This window comes from Conger conger, chromosome 11 (genome assembly GCF_963514075.1).
Source record: "Conger conger chromosome 11, fConCon1.1, whole genome shotgun sequence".
NCBI lineage: Eukaryota > Metazoa > Chordata > Actinopteri > Anguilliformes > Congridae > Conger > Conger conger.
In genome coordinates, this window is record NC_083770.1 from 10,728,603 (window position 1) to 10,749,227 (window position 20,625).

A 20,625-nucleotide genomic window follows, 5' to 3' on the forward strand; every position below is an offset into this window, starting at 1 on the left:
TTTCAGGCCCATGAAGCCCCGTATTCCCCCTAGTCCCAGTGCAGCCACTGCAAACCTCCAGGGGGCGGCTATTTCTGACTGTTACAAACAATCATGTCAGAAGCTCAAAGTATCCATCTAAGGTGTTGGCTAAATAGATTAAATCTAATTCAAGTCACTGTTCAACTGATATGCCCTCCTCCCCCCCCCAAAGGAATGGAAATACAAATGAGAAATTATTATAATTGCTTTAAATGTGTATGTATGAACCACTTCGTACGACAGTTTAGTTTTATCTCCAGTCTCTGTTTGCTCAGGTGGTTTACATACCAGAATTTAATTTTTTTTTAAACTGCAAATAAATTACTGAAAGGCATTTGAATGGGGAGGTGTTGGCTTATGGTTTGTGTTCTCGTTAAAACCATGAGGCTGTACGTTCAAGTCCAACAGATTTAAATACCCAGTACCCCCCTGCTTGGTACTGAACAGCACACCAATGGATGAGTGTCTCTACAGGCCTGCGATAAGCTGCTCGACTCGGATTCAATTATAGACAGGTCTGGGTAACATCCGACCGTGCTCTTAGTGTTGGGCAGAACTGATTGTAAACCCTGGCTAGCGGTGCGGTTAGCAGTAATCCAGAGAGAACCAGTAATAGGGCTGCTCAGCTATATGCTAATATGTGTGATTTTGCACTTGAAATGGGACCAAATGGGAGTTTGACTCCCGGCCTGGAAATTAGGCTTAATTTCCGAATTTCGTGCGGCTGGCAGTCGTGCCAGGGAAATCGTCCATAAGGTGGGGAAGGTGTGATTGCGTGGTCGCCATAGCATCGGTGAGTGTAAATCGAGCGCTGAACTCGAGTTCAGCTTCACCTTAAGCTGAGCCAGCTCGCTTGGTCACCTATAATTCCATCCATCCTTTTCCTTCCTTCGTGCCCCGCCCCTGCACGCAGCTTTTGCAAATAAAGGATATACTACAGACGCTGCGCAAAATACGCAACAGTTTGCTGTGCCTGTGTGGCCTGCTGCACCAATGAAGCCGCTGTCCTTAAGCGACAGCCACTCCTAAATTACATCTATGGACTTCACTAAACCTCACACGCGTGTCAACAGTCAGTGAAAGTAGAAGTGTGGTTTATTCATTTATTTTGTAGTATTCCTTTCTTTATTTATTTGAGCTGGACCTGGAGGGGAAACTATTATTTGTATTTTCTACACAATTGTGAATGCGAAATAACAATAGACTGTGCCGCGAAGAAGAGTCTAAAAGGAGAGGTAGCGGTATCTGGGACAGTAAACATTGACTGCAAACTATTCCGTCTTGTACCTAAGGATTTATATTTAGGTAGTCCATATTCACACAATATCAGGGTGAAGTTTCCACTCCTCGATAATGGCATGCTGCTGCCTGTCAGCAGAAGACAGAGAGAATAAGAGAATAAATGAGGAGATCGAGAAACGGCTCCGCCAGGACAAGAAGGACTCCCGCAGAGAACTTAAACTTCTACTCCTGGGTAAGTCAAGTCACCGATAATAAATACGTTTATAATGTTCTATAATGTAACTTATCGCTGCAACTGGCAGTCAATATAAGTATATATATTGCGTGAGCGCAGCGGATAACTGACATCATACTTCCCACATGCATTAACACATTTAGCTCGAGTTTAGCTCTTGAGCTTTCTGTTCGACCTAACTGAATTAAACATGCATGGATTTTTAAGATTGCGTTAACTATTTGTTTTGTGAAAAATCGCTATTTAGAAATACACATGTCAGGAGTTTTGTGCTTAAATTCAAATTCCAATATGAGTTGTACGTTTTGGCAGAAGTTAGTTTCTTTGCATATCTTTCTCTCTCTCACGCACACGCACGCGCTGTGGAGAAACTTGTCCTGCACACAGTAACACGCTCATTGCTGGGTAACCAGGAGCCAAAATGGATATACTGCACTCCTTTGAGCAAAGTGCAGTCGCACCCCGGTCTCCTGTACAGTTCGTCCGCGAGTGACGGTGTCGTGAGCACAGGTAGTCGATCTGTGGTTACAGGTATGGGGCTCTTGCTCACTGCATGTAAATGTAGGCAAAGTGCGTGGGACCGTATCAGTTCAGCGCGAGTGGCGCGGGTGAAGGTGAAGGCCTCTTTGTGCTGGCTTCCTGTGTTCCTAAACAGGTTCATCACAGAGAGCTGGAGAGCATTCCGCTGCAGTGTCTTCCTGATGCAGAAAGCTCACTCTCTCCTGGGAGGAGAACTCTGTGCTGTCTATTTGTGCTCAGTATGACTGTCTACAGTCCGCTCTGTTTTTGCAGGCTAGCAAGACTGGAGCAGGTGAGTTGTAAAACAAAACTGTCCCCCAAGTGCTAATTAAAACCCTGTTAGGGATACACATGCTAATTGACGGTAACGCCTCACGAGACAAGCTGCACTTCAGCACATTAAAAGACTATCAACGGACTTCAGCCCGATGTCATTTGCCCGTCAGTGCAAACACAGGTCGGCCAAACAGGTGCCAATGAAACGGGAGGTATTGAGAGATAGGTGGGACCCCTACTTGGCGTGTTGGCGCATTATGCGCTGATGCAGAAGAGGAAGAACACGCTGCATAAATGACAGTGTGTTTCCCCCTCAGCCAACCTAACCCAGCCCAGTTTATAGCCCAGTTTTCTGCCTAATGGTCTATTGCACTGCAATGCTTCATTTCACTAATTTCGCATAAAACTGCTGCTTTGACCGTTGTAAGGTCAGAAGTGGCCAGGTTGGGTGGTTAGGTGTGATCAGGGAGTGTGATAAAAATCTGCTTCTGTAATCTCCTACGCTGTTTTGCAAACATATGCAGCAGTTAAAACCGTCTCCATTTTGGTGAGAAAAACATGAGGCAGTGAACCTGAATCATTGTGCTGCTGCCATAGGCTGCATTGCGGCTTTCTTTGACCCGGTTTCTTTTTGTTGACAGAAGTTGTCTGTTATAACCTACATTAATTGCTACTACTACTATTAATTACTAATGCATGTCATGACATAAATAACATATTAATCAGTAATACATGTCGGTAGGCTACTTAGCAAAGGTGCCCTGAATAAAAAACCTCTGTGATAGTGTATTCGTGTAAATATTGCTGGGTGAAATGAAAGTGAAATTAAAGTGAAATGTGTTTTGACTAACTTTTTTTGATATGCGGCAATGAATACTGGACGTAAGTGCCTGAGCAGTAACTGCTCACTTAACCAACATGTAAAATACTTTTCTTTGATTTAATTAGTTAATTATTTTCAAAGATATCAATTATCAGTAAAATCACCCAATTTGCTGAAAGGCATAGGAACCCATTGGATCTACCTTTATGAAAGTGTACAACTCACAACCTGATTAAAGAAATGTATTAAATTACAATAAGTATTCAACATCTAAGTTTAAAGATGAACATTAACTACATACCTTGAACAAAGAATGTTACGGACATAGGTTACTGTCACAAAATAGATTAATTCAATAAAACACCAAACCACAGCTTGTTTCTTCCAAAATAGTTCCAAGAATACCAAAATCAAAGTTCAGAAACCAAGACAGTCAAATATTCCAAAAAGACCAGGGATCTGTGACTCACTTCCTCTGTCTCACTTCCAGCTGAAACTCCAAAAACTAAAACTAAAAGAAAAACTGACTGTAAAGAGAAAGGTCCACATTTTCAACTCATCAAAAGAGTGGGGGACACCATTTATCCCCTTGCCTGTGCCTACCTGCCCTGATTGGGTGAGGTGTTGAAGGAGGGTCAGGCAATGGCTGTATTTCTCATCTGAAAGCTGAAAACGTACTTATTAAAGTTGCCGTATGTTTTTGGAGGCAGGGCTAAGCATTATGATATCAGTATTAAAAGAGAGATATCCAACATTTGCATGACCTGATCCAGAACATTCAACATAGTACTTGTCGGTATATTTTTTAGGTATGGGATTCTATGAGTATGAGGACTGCCAATTTGGTGTCTAGGCCACTCCTTTTGACACACACGCACATAAGCGCGCGCACACACACACATACTCATTCACACCTCAAATGGTTATCCCCCAGTTCCTGTCTGTATCTTGTCTCTAGGCCATTGGCCCAGCCTTCTGAAGTTCCATTCTGAATGTGTAAACACTGTTGCTGTCTCTAAGTATGGAGTGTCTTGCTGGGGTCCCTGTTTATGTCGGTGTTCTGGCTCGGCCCTGTTGTCCTGTGTGTAACCCTAAACACTGTGAACGGTGGGGTGGGGGGGTGAGAGTTCCTCACCATGCTAAAGTACCAACAGTAGTGGAGCAGTACTGCCCTGAGGATAGTGAGACTCGCTATGCTAATGCAGTGGAGCAGTAATGCCCTGAGGATAGTGAAACTCGCTATGCTAACATAGTGGAGCAGTACTGCCCTGAGGATAGTGAGACTCGCTGTGCTAATGCAGTGGAGCAGTAATGCCCTGAGGATGGTGAGACTCGCTGTGCTAATGTAGTGAGACGTATAATTAGCTCCAAAAAAAAAACCTCAACCAAGATTTTCAGTGCTGGAAAATGATACTAGTTTCAAAGACTGCATTCAAAGCTTTTCAGAATCAGCCCAACAGAATTGGACTGGTCTTCAGTTATTTACTCACAGATGATGATTGGCTGGCAAGGTCACATGATCATCAGGTGGGGGGGGGTGCAGGGGGTGGGTTGGGCATATGAGGAAGGGATGTCCAATCAAGATTCAGTCTATTAGCTTTTATCCCATAATGTCTTCAGTTTGAAGGCTCTGGATTCTGCTGCAAATTGTGTTTGCCTCATTTACTGGTAACCATGGAGATGAGCTCTGTGGCTGGTGTTCTTGTTGCCCAGCAACAAGGATCACTCCCACCACCAACTCACATGTCTTCTGTAGCACATGCATGCTGTATCTCACGTGCATTTTTCCTGTATGACATGCTCCTACAGTATATCTCACGTTCTTGACTACTGGTATGTGCTCCAGATCATAAGTACATACTGATGACTGTCTGTTTGGGGATTTGCGGTATTGCATGTATGTGGATGTCCGCGTTTCAGTAGTCGTGAGAGTGCATATGTGTGTGTGTCACTGATCCTAGGTCAATGAGGGAGGCTTATGGGAGAGACAGATGGGAGTGGTTTGGGGATCTGTGGAATGGCACTGGAATGTAAATATGTCTGGGTCTGATATGCACAGAACAGCATTGCATGATTCTGAAAGGAGTATTGTGTTTTTCTAAGGGGAGTGTTGTGTGTTTCTGAGAGGAGTGTTGTGTGTTTCTGAGAGAAGTGTTGTGTGTTTCTGAGAGAAGTGTTGTGTGTTTCTGAGCGAAGTGTTGTGTGTTTCTGAGCGAAGTGTTGTGTGTTTCTGAGAGGAGTGTTGTGTGTTTCTGAGGGGAATGTTGTGTGTTTCTGAGAGATGTGTTGTGTGTATCTGAGGGGAGTGTTGTGTGTTTCTGAGAGAAGTGTTGTGTGTTTCTGAGGGGAATGTTGTGTGTTTCTGAGAGATGTGTTGTGTGTATCTGAGGGGAGTGTTGTGTGTTTCTGAGAGATGTGTTGTGTGTTTCTGAGGGGAGTGTTGTGTGTTTCTGAGAGAAGTGTTGTGTGTTTCTGAGAGATGTGTTGTGTGTATCTGAGGGGAGTGTTGTGTGTTTCTGAGAGAAGTGTTGTGTGTTTCTGAGGGGAATGTTGTGTGTTTCTGAGAGATGTGTTGTGTGTATCTGAGGGGAGTGTTGTGTGTTTCTGAGAGATGTGTTGTGTGTATCTGAGGGGAGTGTTGTGTGTTTTTGAGAGAAGTGTTGTGTGTATCTGAGGGGAGGGTTGTGTGAGCTAAACTAAAGTTTTAGCTCATTAGGGCAAATGAGTGGCCAAGAGATTGCCCTATACTGGGCACGAATAGAATGCAGCTTCAAACAAGATGTTAACCTTCATGTTAGTAATTCTGTTTCCTTACTAAACCATATTATATCCTTCCATGATTTTTAAGTCACATCAATAAAATCCAGATACTTGTTTATTTTAATATAAATCAATATTTATTATACACTTTATTCCTGATTTAGAGAAATTAGTAATATTACACACACACACGTGCGCACCGACACTCTCTCTAACCTCCACTTGTGTTTTGTTCTCAGGTACTGGAGAGAGCGGGAAGAGCACTTTCATCAAACAGATGCGCATCATCCATGGCTCGGGATACACAGAGGAGGACAAGCGCGGCTTCATCAAGCTGGTTTTCCAGAACGTTTATACCGCCATACAGTCCATGATCCGCGCCATGGAGACCCTCAGTATCGCTTACACAGACAGCCAGAACAGTGTAAGAACATCTCATTGGGTTTACCTGTTAATCTATCGCCTCTTCTCATTGGCTTCAAGTGTTCATTTATCTGCTCTTCTCACTGGGCAGAAATAACCACAAAATATCCTTATGGGCCTAAATATGCATTCATTGAAACTATACATCGACTGCAGTATGAGAGAGAGAGCTTTTGTGTGCACGTGCGTGAGAAAGGTAGGCAGGCCGAAAAATAATTGTCATTCTCTGTCCGTAAAAACGGACACAGCCTCCACCGGGGATGGTCTGTGCCACCATGCCACTGGCTGTGACCGCGTTGAGACCCTCCCCCCACGCTGTGTTTCACCATATCATTGGCTGTGACCGTGTTAAGACCCTCCCCCCACGCTGTGTTTCACCATATCATTGGCTGTGACCGTGTTGAGACCCTCCCCCCACGCTGTGTTTCACCATATCATTGGCTGTGACCGTGTTGAGACCCTCCCCCCACGCTGTGTTTCACCATATCATTGGCCGTGACCGTGTTGAGACCCTCCCCCCACGCTGTGTTTCACCATATCATTGGCCGTGACCGTGTTGAGACCCTCCCCCCACGCTGTGTTTCACCATATCATTGGCCGTGACCGTGTTGAGACCCTCCCCCCACGCTGTGTTTCACCATATCATTGGCCGTGACCGTGTTGAGACCCTCCCCCCACGCTGTGTTTCACCATATCATTGGCCGTGACCGTGCTGAGACCCTCCCCTCATGCTGTGTTTCACCATATCATTGGCCGTGACCGTGTTGAGACCCTTCCCCCACGCTGTGTTTCTCAGAGCAACGCTGCCTTGGTGCTGGAGGTGGAGGTGGACGTGGTGGAGTCAATGGACCCCAAACAGGCTGATGCGATCCGGGCCTTGTGGGCCGACCCGGGAATCCAGGAATGCTACGATCGCCGCAGAGAGTACCAGCTGTCCGACTCCGCCAAATAGTGAGAACACTGCAGCCCTGCTGCCAAGGCTTCTGTAAATTTAATGTGATGCAATGTGTATGTGACACCATTTCCAGATAACCTGTGTGTGTCTGTATTGTGAGGGGCTACTGATCGTCATGACTGGTTGATGGCTGGTATGAAATGGGTCATTCTTGCAATGATTGGCTGATGACCTCTCATGGCATGGGTAATGGTTGCAACAATTGGCTGATGACCTCATGAAGTGGGTAAGGGTTGCAATGATTGGCTGATGGTTGTTATGAAATGGGTAATGGTTGCTATGTTTGGCTGATGGCTGTTACGAAATGGTTGCAATGATTGGCTGGTGGCTGTTACAAAATGGGTAATGGTTGCAGTGATTGGCTGATGGCTGGTTTGAATGTGTTCAGCTACCTGGCAGACATGGACCGAATTGCGGACCCTCAGTATGTGCCCACCCAGCAGGACATCCTACGCGTCAGAGTGCCCACCACGGGGATCATCGAGTACCCCTTCGACCTGGAGAGCGTCATCTTCAGGTGAGCGACCGCATCCTTCTACCTGCTGTGTGGTTTTCAGGTGTGTAGCTCCTGAGAGTGACTATTGGAACAAAGGATGTAATGGCTATAATGACCTACACTGGCTATGATGATTTATAAAGGCGATAATAATATTGCTATAATGATTTAAGGGATATAATGATATACAGTGGCTATAATGATTTAATGGTTATAATGATGTTGAATTGTAATAATGATATACACACAGTGACCACTTAATTAGGTAGTTAATGCAAATATTTAATTAGCCAATCATGTGGCAGCAACTAAATGCATAAAAGCATGTAGACGTGGTCTAGAGGTTCATCTGTTTTTCAGACCAAATGTCAGAATGAGGAAGAAATGTGATCTAAGTGACTGACCATGGAATGATTGTTGGTGCCAGACACAGGTGGTTTGAGTATCTCAGAAACTGCTGATCTCACGCACAATAGTCTCTAGAGTTTTCAGAGAATGGCACGGAAAACAATTATCCAGTGAGCAGCAGTTCTGCAGGCAGAAAAGCATTGTTAATGAGAGAAGTCAGAGGAGAAGGGCCAGACTGGTCAAAGCTGACAGGAAGGTGACAGTAATGCAAATAACCACGTATTACAACAGTGGTATGCAGAAGAGCATCTTTGAACACACAATTCGTAAATACCTAATAAAGTGCTCACTGAGTGTACATTGGATATAATGATGTACAGTGGCTATGATGATATACAGTCAGGTCCATAAATATTGGGACATCGACACAATTCTCCTTTTTGGCTCTATACACCACCACAATGGATTTGAAATGAAACATGAAAAAATGAGATATGCTTTAACTGCAGACTTTCAGCTTTAATTTGAGGGTATTTACATCCAAATCAGGTGAACGGTGTAGGAATTACAACAGTTTCTATATGTGCCTCCCACTTTTTAAGGGACCAAAAGTAATGGGACAGTTGGCTGCTCAGCTGTTCCATGGCCAGGTGTGTGTTATTCCCTCATTATCTCATTTACAAGGAGCAGATAAAAGGTCTAGAGTTCATTTCAAGTGTGCTATTTGCATTTGGAATCTGTTGCTGTCAACTCTCAATATGAGATCCAAAGAGTTGTCACTATCAGTGAAGCAAGCCATCATTAGGCTGAAAAATCAAAACAAACCCACGGGGAGGTAGCAAAAAGATTAGGTGTGGCCAAATAAACTGTTTGGAACATTCTTAAAAAGAAAGAACGCACCGGTGAGCTCAGCAACACCAAAAGACCCGGAAGACCACCGAAAACAACTGTGGTGGATGACAGAAGAATTATTTCCCTGGTGAAGAAAAACCCCTTCACAACAGTTGGCCAGATCAAGAACACTCTCCAGGAGGTAGGTGTATGTGTGTCAAAGTCAACAATCAAGAGAAGACTTCATCAGAGTGAATACAGAAGGTTCACCACAAGATGTAAACCATTGGTGAGCAGATTAGAGTTTGCCAAACAACATCTAAAAAAGCCTTTACAGTTCTGGAACAACATCCTATGGACAGATGAGATGAAGATCAACTTGTACCAGAATGATGGGAAGAGAAGAGTATGGAGAAGGAAAGGAACTGCTCATGATCCAAAACATACCACCTCATCATTGGTGGTGGTAGTGTAATGGCGTGGGCATGTATGGCTGCCAATGGAACTGGTTCCCTTGTATTTATTGATGATGTGACTGCTGACAAAAGCAACAGGATGAATTCTGAAGTGTTTCGGGCAATATTATCTGCTCATATTCAGCCAAATGCTTCAGAACTCATTGGACGGCGCTTCACAGTGCAGATGGACAATGACCCGAAGCATACTGCGAAAGCAACCAAAGAGTTTTTTAAGGCAAAGAAGTGGAATGTTATGCAATGGCCAAGTCAATCACCTGACCTGAATCCGATTGAACATGCATTTCACTTGCTGAAGACAAAACTGAAGGGAAAATGCCCCAAGAACAAGCAGGAACTGAAGACAGTTGCAGTAGAGGCCTGGCAGAGCATCACCAGGGATGAAACCCAGCGTCTGGTGATGTCTATGCGTTCCAGACTTCAGGCTGTAATTGACTGGAAAGGATTTGCAACCAAGTATTAAAAAGTGAAAGTTTGATTTATGATTGTTAGTTTGTCCCATTACTTTTGGTCCCTTAAAAAGTGGGAGGCACATATACAAACTGTTGTAATTCCTACACCGTTCACCTGCTTTGGATGTAAATACCCTCAAATTAAAGCTGAAAGTCTGCAGTTAAAGCACATCTTGTTCGTTTCATTTCAAATCCATTGTGGATGAGAATTGTGTTGATGTCCCTGTATTTATGGACCTGACTGTATAAAGGTTGTAATGATGTACAATGGCTATGATGACTTATAATGGCTATAATGATATGCAATGGCTTTGATGATTTATAAAGTTTATAATGATGTACAATGGCTATGATTTAGAATGGTTATAATAATGTATAATAGCTACGCTGATATACATTTGCAATGATGTACAATGTCTATGATGATTTATAATTGCAATAATGATGTACGATGGCTATGAGACTTCAGAGTGTCTCTAGCGAAGTGTATAAAATTTCATTGATTAGTCAGGATTGCAGTAAAACGATCCAAGATACAGTAGGAGCAATGGTTGTGTTTCTGGTCCTCCATATTTCCCCAAAGTATCATCTCTTGTCCTTGGAAAAACACTTCAGTGCCATTATGGGAATGCTGCCAGACTCTGCTTGCTTCCCATAAGCCCATGGGAGAACTGAGAATGATGGGAAATGGCCACCAACCAATGAAAGCTGCCAATTTATATAAATTCCCATAGACTAAGGAGGGTTCACCCTGGCTAGGGAAACACAGTGGAAATATGCTGAATGAATACACTCAACAGCAAACACAGGCACGTTTTCTGACCTTTCTGCCTCCATCCACTAGGTGGTGATCAAGGCAATGTTTCATCCACAGTGACACATCACAGGGCCCTTTTTCACAAAGCATGATTACTGAGTTAGCTTGGTGGCTTGAGGCTCATTTGATACCTTGGACCCTTGATGACTTTAAGCCATTTAGCTAACAAATGTGTTCCATACTGTATCAGCATAATTTACAGCTAGTCCCACCCCCCCCAATTCCCATAGAGATCCATTCAAATGCAAAGAGTATTAGTATCACCTATAGGAAACCAGAAAATAAGATATCTCTGATGATGTTGATAGATCACAGACATCAGGAAGTCACGGCATGCAAAGTATATGCAACAAAATGCTAAACATACTTTCATTTACATAACTGTTACCCAAACATTATGGTGCCCTGAAAAGGGGGGGGGGGCTATGTGTGTATGCATGTATGTAATTTCTACATGGTGAAACCAAAATGTATAAAAATGCCCTTTATTAAAATCTGACAATGTAACCACATGTGATTTATTTTTTATTGCAAATCTGAAATTGTGGAGTTCAGAGGCAAGTAAATAAATGATGAGCCTTTGTCCCAAACGTTATGGAGGGCACTGTAAGTCCATGTTAGAGATTTGGGAGACTTCTGGTCACTGCGTGTGTCCAGCTAACTCCGTAATCCTGCTTCATGAAGCAGGGCCCACCCCTGTGGTTACAGATCACCACGGTGGCAGCATTGTCGTCATCACTGCAGTAGGGGGAGAGGTGGTGATGTCATGCCGTTTGTTCTCTGCTCTCTAGGATGGTGGATGTTGGGGGTCAGAGGTCAGAGAGGAGGAAATGGATCCACTGCTTTGAGAACGTGACCTCCATCATCTTCCTTGTGGCCCTGAGCGAATACGATCAGGTCTTAGTAGAATGTGACAACGAGGTGAGCAAATCCCATTAGTGCCCCATACAGCAGAGGGCAGTGCTTTTACTGCAGACGAGTGCCCTAAGATTGGATTAGAGGTGATTTACATGGCAGGTGTGCGTGTGTTTCATGGGCAGAATCGGATGGAGGAGAGCAAGGCTCTGTTTAAGACCATCATCACATACCCCTGGTTTCAGAGTTCCTCAGTCATCCTCTTCCTCAACAAGACTGACATCCTGGAAGAGAAGATTCTGTACTCTGACTTAGCCACCTATTTTCCAGAGTATACAGGTAAGTTTGCCAGTTCAGGTACGCAGTAAGCAGCACAACTGTTTTTGCTCTATTTAAGCTTACTCACAGGCAAAATAAATTGTATTGTTTAAAAGTATTTCCCTCTAAATGAACAATGAATAATATAAATGAGTAGGAAGAGGCCTCATTCGTCACACTGCACATACACACTAACACCCTACAGACCACACGCAGTACTACAGGAGAGTCAGTGACTATTTCCTTCCCTACAGGCCACACACAGTACTACAGGAGAGCCAGTGACTATTTTACACCCGACAGGCCACACGCAGTACTACAGGAGAGTCAGTGACTATTTCCCTCCCTACTGGCCACACACAGTACTACAGGAGAGTCAGTGACTATTTTACACCCTACAGACCACACAGTACTACAGGAGAGTCAGTGACTATTTTACACCCGACAGGCCACACGCAGTACTACAGGAGAGTCAGTGACTATTTCCTTCCCTACAGGCCACACACAGTACTACAGGAGAGCCAGTGACTATTTTACACCCTACAGGCCACACACAGTACTACGGGAGAGTCAGTGACTATTTTACACCCTACAGACCACACAGTACTACAGGAGAGTCAGCGACTATTTTACACCCGACAGGCCACACGCAGTACTACAGGAGAGTCAGTGACTATTTCCTTCCCTACAGGCCACACACAGTACTACAGAAGAATCAGTGACTATTTTACCATGCAAGCCACTCACAGTACTACAGGAGAACTAGCAGTGTTCATAGTCAGTACAAAGTCAGACCGTGTAGGTGGCTGGCAGTTTCTGGCTGGATAAGGTTTGGTTAAAAGTTCTCTACGGGTTCCACTCAGGCCCACCTAAGGAGACAAAGCCGGCTCAGGAGTTCATCCTGAAGATGTACCAGGACCAGAATCCCGACAAGGAGAAGACGCTGTACTCCCACTTCACCTGCGCCACCGACACAGAGAACATCCGCTTCGTCTTTGTGGCCGTCAAGGACACCATCCTCAGACACAACCTCAAAGAGTTCAACCTGGTGTAGGCACGAGGCGTAGCCCAGGTGTGCGGGGCAATAAGGCGTAGCACAGGTGTGCGGGGCAATAAGGCGTAGCACAGGTGTGTGGGGCAATAAGGCGTAGCGCAGGTGTAGTCTCAGGTGGCAATGAGCTGTCAGGTGTGGCACAAATGTAGGGCAATAGGGTGTGAGTGATAGTGCAGGTGTAGCGGGAGAGGTGGTCAGGGGTAGGACAGACATATGGGATTATACCAGTCATGAACAGGGGTCCATCTAAAGCACCCGAGACTCACGCGCCATTGAGACATCAGCACTTTCTGCTCAGGTTTACATTTATATATTCTGATTAAAATGGGTGTATTCTGACTGTATTTTCTGATAACAATATTTTGTTCCTGAAACGTTCATCGGAGATTAAAGCAATGCTGCGCGTGGAGGGATAGTCTACCGCCGGCTGTGTTTTTGTGGACAGAAGCTCTGAATCAGAGGAACTTTCCAGAACCTTCTTTCCAGTCGTCAAACACTCAGGAATTGGGCCAAGCTCCACTTTCTTGAACTCTTTTTAGACAAGAGATTTAGACATGGAATTAGTTTATGACACTGATAAGAGAAGTGAACTATGTTTTTATTTATTGCTATAATTACGCTGTAAAAGTAGGACATTTTCAAATGTATGCAAATTAGAGAAGGACAAAGTGTCTCTCATTCAATAACCTGCACAAGCGAGCAGAAGCAAAATAAGAGGCTTCGTCCAATCAAACAGGAGCTTATAAAATATATTGAAATGATGCAAATACGGTTGTACTGTACAGACACACAGATGTGTGTACATACATACCTATACAATATACATAAACACACAGAAAATGTAAGATCTATTTAAATATTAAAGATTCTATTGCATTCAAGTTACATTTTATATCAGAAAATGGAGAGCAAATATATTTTCGTCTCTATGATGTACTGTACTTTTCCGTGTAGTTTCTTTAAATTGAATATTTTCATGTTCCACTTGAATAAAATAAAATGGATATGATGGAATGAAATGTCCTTGTTATTTATTGAAGGTGTACCGTAATGTAGTTTCACTGAGCCTGGTCCATAACCTATTCAGCCCAGGGTGCCCTGTGTATGACTGGTCCTCTGCTACACCGAAGGGTTCCATCCATCCATCCATCCATCCATTATCTGAACCCGCTTATCCTGAACAGGGTCACGGGGGGGCTGGAGCCTATCCCAGCATACACTGGGCGAAAGGCAGGAATACACCCTGACAGGTCGCCAGTCCACCGCAGGGCACACACACCACCCATCTACACACTCATACCTACGGGCAATTTAGACTCTCCAATCAGCCTAACCTGCATGTCTTTGGACTGTGGGAGGAAACCGGAGTACCCGGAGGAAACCCACACAAACAGGGGAGAACATGCAAACTCCGCACAGAGGCCCCGGCCGACGGGGATTCGAACCCAGGACCTCCTTGCTGTGAGGCGGCAGTGCTACCCACTGCACCATCCGTGCCGCCCCAAAGGGTTCCAAGCACACTTAATCACTTTATTTTCCCATTAAAATGTTTCAGCATAATATTAGGAAATTAGACATTCGAAAGCAAAAAAGCCAAGTAAGACCTGATATGAAGGAGTAACTAATTATACTGAACCGTCAATATAAAAAGGTCACTAAAGAATGAGCGTTAACCAAAAACAAAATGACAAAAACAGATCAGATACTTTCTTTTTTTTATTGTAAAAATTGTGATTGTGGAATAATAATTTAAGCATCACCATATTTTCCTTTCCACCAGCTGACAGTACAATTCGTCTGAGCGTCACCGTGTAAGGCAATATATCATTCGGCTCCTAGCGCTTTCATTTAAATCATTTCATTTAAATCTACATATGGAACAGGAGATTCCCGTGGCTGATCGCTGGCAGCTGGTGAATCCTGCGTGGGTTCGGGACGTCACCGTCCTCTTCCTCGCTGACCGTCGCTGAGCCTTTACACAGCGCCGCTCCGGTGGACGCCACCCGCTCCGTGCAGAACCACACCAGCCACTTCAGTGTTACGCAGTGCCGCAGTGTTCTGCCGTGAACATTTATGTACATATAGAGTTTTGTAAAAGCACACAGAGGATTCGGTTAACCCAGTATGGTAGTCTGAAGTTCTACACAATATAAAAATAACATGCTTCTGCGGATTAGACACCAGGAACTTACAGACTTTGCATGCAGGAGCGCATAATGCGTGGACGTGAGTGTGCGAGCGTATCTCTGTGTTTGAGGGTTTGTGCGTGGGTGTGTGAGTACGTGTCAGTGAACATGTCAGTATGCGTGAGTTGTGAGAGCATGTGCGATTTGCATGTATGTGAGCGTGTGCGTGTGTGAGAGATTGTGTGCATCAGTGTATTCCCACTCCTGTTGAGACAGGTGTGCATTTCGAATGGGGCGTCCGTGTCTCTGATTTTGGGTTCAGGTAACACTACACTGACCACGGTCACCACGCCACAAACAGCCACAAACAAACATGTTGGGATGGCTCCCACTATCGCTCAATAGCTCTCACTATAGCTTAATGGCTCTCATTATAACTCAATAGCTCTCACTATCGCTCAATGGCCCTAATAATAACGCAATAGTGCCATTATAGCTCAATAGCTCTCACTATCGCACAATGGCTCTAATAATAACGCAATAGTGCCATTATAGCTCAATAGCTCTCACTATCGCACAATGGCTCTAATAATAACGCAATAGTGCCATTATAGCTCAATAGCTCCCACTATCGCTCAATGCGATAGCTCCCATTATAACTAAATAGCTACCACTATCGCTCAATAGCTCCCACTATAACTCAATGGTTCCCCACTATAGCTCAACGGCCCCCACTATCGCTCAAAAGCAGTCCGAGCTGGGAGCCATAACCCACTGGATCGGTCAGTCAACTTCACCTTTACTCTGCTTTCAGTGGGTTATCGTGTTTCCCCCTACAGATCACACACAGCCGGAGGTGAGCACCACACTTTCTGGGCTCAGTTACGACAGTCCAAACTCATGAGGCGAAGACAAAAAGCTGAACTACATTGAACACTTGCCACATTTGCCTCTATGTGGGCACGATGTTAATTTTACAGCAATTTTACAGCATCCAGTGACTGTGGCGTTCTGCTTGTGAAACTGAATCTGCCCAGTCAGTAGCGACTGTTCAAGGTCATCTGTAGCAGCTATTCAAGGTCATCAACTGCTTTCTGAGTGTTGGGCCATGACACTGGAGGGTGGAAACAGAGCTGTGTGTGTGCAGAAAGTTATGAGACAACTGGCAGTACAAACTCTTCTGTAGAAAAACACAACTATGGACAGATGAAGGAAGAGGGGAACGGGCGTGGCACTTTCACATGTACAGGCGGGGCCATGGCACTTGACTTAAGTCTCTGAAAGTGTAACAGTCCTGTCTATGCAAAGGATCGTGGTCTTGGTTAAACCATGCAAAAGGGGGGCAACTGTCACTTACCCCTCTGTTCTCAATCAGCCCAAGAAACACCAGCCACTTCACAAAACAAGCCAAAACAAAACAAGGATAGGACTCAAAAATAAAAATATAAACTTGAGGCACAGGAGATCCTCCTATTGGACAGCAAACATACTTGTACAAACCAATCATCTGAAGACTGCTAAAGCACAACAGTTCTGCTTCCATGCATTAGAGAACTAAAGGCACTGAGAGAGAACGTGGTGGATACGGATCTGTAGCGCCATCTCCAGGACACTGGCTGTATTGCACCTTTTTTGGATATGTTGGTTCAAGGTAGACAAAACGGTCATATTAGTGTGTGCTGGGTTGTATTAGACCACGTTAGATTGCATAATGTGAGATCTTGTTGGTGCAATCTATGCCGAGTTGTATTTAGTCAAATGTTGTATTTAGTGTAATGTGATTATATTGGGTTGGGTAGGCCATTCTGGGTCATGCTGACACATATTGGACCAGAATATGCTGTGTTGGGTCTTATTGGGTCTTAATAGTTTGTGGTAAGATTGCTGGGTCGCCCTTGGATGTACTGGGTTCTACCAACTTGTCTTGACTCATATTTGCTTGTGCTGGATCTCACTAGGCTGTGTTTTGCAGTACTGGGTTGTACTGGGCTGTGTCGGGCCATTTTGGTTGGGTCCTGTTGGGTCATAATGGGTTGTGTAGTTGTGTTAAGTCATGGGACATGGATGGAATCAAGTCATTGGTCAGCATTTCGGCAGACTCTCTCTTGCATCTTCCAGCTTGGCCAGAACCCACTGTAAAGAGAGGAAATGAAAGTATTTAAACACTCATATTACCGAGAGAGGCAGCCTATAAGCACTGGAGAGGCACAGGGAGTGCAGAACGTAATTAAGTGTGACAGAGCGAGCGTGGCAGTGCGACGCTCCAGGCCAGCGAGTTATCATTCACAGTGCCAGACGGCAGACAGACGTACCTTGGCTATTTCAGGAGTTTTGAAGTTAATGATCTTCCCAAACTCTTTGGCATGGAACACTGACTTGACTCTCTCCTGTGCATTGAGAGAGGAGATGGAGGAGGAGGAGGAGGGCGAGGAAAAGGAGGGAAAGAGGAAGGATGTTTCAGAATCCTCTCTCAGCTCAGATGGTCATCACAGTCCCTGTACTGACTGATTAACACGGTGGAGAGGACATGATCTAACACACAATAGGCCATTTTATTATAGCACCACTCTGGCCAGTACACCCCACACAGGTGAGCATCTTAGACTCCTCCTCCTATAGTACAGGTATTCTACCGAGCATACAGTGAGGTCCGTAAGTATTTGGACAGTAACACAATTTCAAAGCGACTTACAGCTGATTAGACTAAGCAGGGGAGAATCTTAAGGGCCTTGCTCAAGGGCCCACCAGCTGCATGGATTTTATCGTGGCTACACCGGGGCTTGAACCACCAACCTTCTGGTTCCCTGTCACAAACCTCGGCAGCTAGGCCACAGGCTGTCCCAAATGCTTACGGACTTCACTGTACAGGTATTCTGGTACTCGGACATCTATGGGATTTTAGCTGAGGTACTGGCAATATATTTTGACTAAGGTACAAATAAGGTGTGCTGGGAGCAGTACATACCTTGGCTTCAATCCGCAGTCTCCTATCCTCAACAATGATTGGTTCTTTGGTGAACTCATCAAAGCAGTACTGCCACTCGCAGGTCAGTTGCCCAAATGTCCCTTTCGTCACAAAGAATATACAGCTACAAGAACACAGGAAGTGACATCACTCTGAGAATCAAAACATAACTGGAACACTCACCATCGATATCCTCACTTAAAACACACTCCTGCTCCATTAAGTGCACTTCATAGAAACAGACAACTTCCTACCTTTTAGTGATCATCAGGAAATCCGTTTCGTTCACCTTGGCATGAGCGAAGTATCTAAATTTGGCAAATCTTCCATTTTCAATTTTCTGTGAAGGAAACCAGAGTTCACGTTTCTGTTAAACAGGGCAACACCATTTCCAACTGAACACACCTCCAACCTACACTTTCCTACACAGTGCTCTACAACGAAGACCTACACACAATCACACATATCTACAACGTTCACAGCGATGGTTTACTGGGCTACCTCTTCAGCTGGCGGGAGGGGTGAGAGGCACCCACTCCCTGTAAGACAGGCGGTCCAAACTTCCTCCCCCCAGAAACTGCAGATTACAGACCACAGGAGCTCATCCTTTGCAGCACCAACACATGAAAATGGAGCCATCGATCGAACACAACTTTGGCACCTGATTGGTCAACTACTTTCAACACTCACACCCGATTGGTACATGAAGCTTTTGCATGGGTAACATCATCCTATCCAATGTCACATTTGTAACATGAATTTCTACCGTCCTCGCAAGAGTTTATCATCTGCTCGGTTCTTACTTATTTTATGCTACTGCTAGAATATGCTAGACTTGGAAGGGGTATTTTAAGTTTCTAATAGGGGTGAACATCATTCTGCCTGAAACCTGTTTTGCATGCGTGCAGACGTCGTCACACAGCATTTTCTCCCGTGTGACAATGCTCTTTGATAAGATAAAAGCTAATCTGCTGGTGAGTACTTGATTACTCCAGTAAACAGTCTCACCCTTAGTTTCTAAGCAGTTGGCAAATTTGTGACTCAATAAAACCAAATAAAGAACTTTCCAAAAATATATTAACACAAAAAAATGTTTTTTAACCCAGTCCCAAGCCCAATATGAAGTGGCTCCACTCAAATTCTAAAGAAAGTTGGGATTAAAGTTTACTAGGGATTTAACAGGGTCTAAAAGAATAGTCTAGCAGTCAGTTTGATTGGTTGAAATGGTATAAGGTCGAGGATGAGGTATAAGGCACTCGAAGGGTTAAAATGACACAGAAAATGTACAGATGGTCTGCCATTTGCTGAATGAATGAGTGAGAACAGCCAATGAAAGAGTGAAATGAAACGAGATTGAAAAAAACAGTTTATTGGATGAAACACAAGAGGTGGTGTCACCACTATGACAAAGAGCACAGGAAGGGAATTCCATGAAAGTGGGAGGGGTCAGAATGCCACCTCACCCAACCGGAAGGAAGCATCACGACAGCTCCACCAATCAGAGCAGACTCATATACAGAGGAAGGCCACCTGGCACTCAGGACACAAGCCAGTCCTCCATTCGTAATGGAGAATAAGGAGGTAGATTAGATGGCACACTTTGTAAGATAAATGGGGTTAATTTACTTTTGGGGAAACACTTCCTTGGGGTTGAGCTGTCAGATGAAACCTATCGGGGCCCCTGAAGAGGGTTCTTTAAATGCAGCACAGCACAAAAACCCCACAGACACTACATTTAAAACATATACACTCAAAATCAATTTAAATCAATGCCAAATCAATAGTTCCTTTAAACATTTATAACATGGGCACATGCGCACACACACAAGGGCACACATGCAGACTCACACACACCAAATAATAAAACAAGAGTTCTTCATAAATGAAAATGTGTATATTTATAAAATAGTAAATATTTTAGTAAACAGTTTAACATCTACTTCAGTTTGGCTGCCGTATTGCTTAATGTTGTACTCTCAGGGCCCTCCGGACTTTGATAATGTGCTGAAGACGTATTACTCAGTCTGTTTAAAGACCCCTCCCACAGAGATGGGTTTCACTCAGGACATTCAGGAGTTTTCAGCAATGACGCTGACTGACATGCCAAGGCATGCCAAGGCGCAAAGAGAACTACGTCAGCTCAACACATGCACCGCTAGCACATCATCATCATCATCATCATCATCATCATCAGTCCTAATCCAGAGAGTGGTGGTCATTCTTTTCTGCAAACATGACAAGAGAGGAGAAAAGAGAGCCGGGGTGAGGATAAACATGCAGGCAGTGCTAATGCCGACGCCAATGTTTAGGCTAATGCTAAGGCTAAGCACTAATGCTACCAATGCTAGCACTAATGCTAATGCCAATGCTAATACTAATGCCAATGCTAAGGCTAATGCTATGGCTAATGCTATTGTTAAGCCTTGCCCTCCTACAGTATCTGACAAACCCTGCCATCAAACCACTAGCAGTCCTGCACCACGAAGGCTAGCGCTATCTAAAGGCTGTACTCTCACTGAGAGACCCAGGGAATGGCAGAGTAAGCGCATAAGCTAACACTATACTGTGCAGCAGCCTTCCCCCAGTGAACACCATTACCACCCTGTCCCTGATGTCCCAAACTTATAGACCTG

At 44.4% G+C, this 20,625-nt stretch overlaps 2 protein-coding genes across 5 annotated transcripts in view; one reads left to right on the forward strand and one right to left on the reverse strand.

Annotated features, from left to right (window-relative positions):
• Nucleotides 1-1,178: 1,178 nt before the first annotated feature.
• LOC133140175 (guanine nucleotide-binding protein subunit alpha-14-like) lies at nucleotides 1,179-13,729 on the forward strand. 2 transcript variants are annotated; one of them, XM_061259804.1, is made up of 7 exons: nucleotides 1,179-1,495; nucleotides 6,116-6,300; nucleotides 7,096-7,250; nucleotides 7,643-7,771; nucleotides 11,466-11,595; nucleotides 11,715-11,868; nucleotides 12,711-13,729. In XM_061259804.1, exons 1-7 carry the CDS (start codon nucleotides 1,375-1,377, stop codon nucleotides 12,899-12,901), a joined length of 1,065 nt encoding a protein of 354 aa, XP_061115788.1. In that variant the 5' UTR covers nucleotides 1,179-1,374; the 3' UTR covers nucleotides 12,902-13,729. The 2 variants fall into 2 exon arrangements, with proteins under 2 accessions (XP_061115788.1, XP_061115789.1); XM_061259805.1 differs by lacking the exon at nucleotides 1,179-1,495 and adding an exon at nucleotides 1,871-2,029.
• Nucleotides 13,730-14,604: 875 nt separating this feature from the next.
• vps13a (vacuolar protein sorting 13 homolog A) overlaps nucleotides 14,605-20,625 on the reverse strand; it is a 54,045-nt gene continuing 48,024 nt past the window's right edge. For 2 of the 3 annotated variants that reach the window (XM_061261600.1, XM_061261599.1), the window contains 4 exons: nucleotides 18,247-18,332; nucleotides 17,993-18,116; nucleotides 17,340-17,414; nucleotides 14,605-17,160 (listed from right to left, as the gene is read on the reverse strand). In XM_061261600.1, the coding sequence (XP_061117584.1) occupies nucleotides 17,110-17,160; nucleotides 17,340-17,414; nucleotides 17,993-18,116; nucleotides 18,247-18,332 (336 nt within the window). In that variant the 3' untranslated portion in view covers nucleotides 14,605-17,109. Of the gene's footprint in view, nucleotides 17,161-17,339; nucleotides 17,415-17,992; nucleotides 18,117-18,246; nucleotides 18,333-19,345; nucleotides 20,218-20,625 lie in introns of those variants that run through there. The other variant, XM_061261601.1, reaches the window with a different exon arrangement.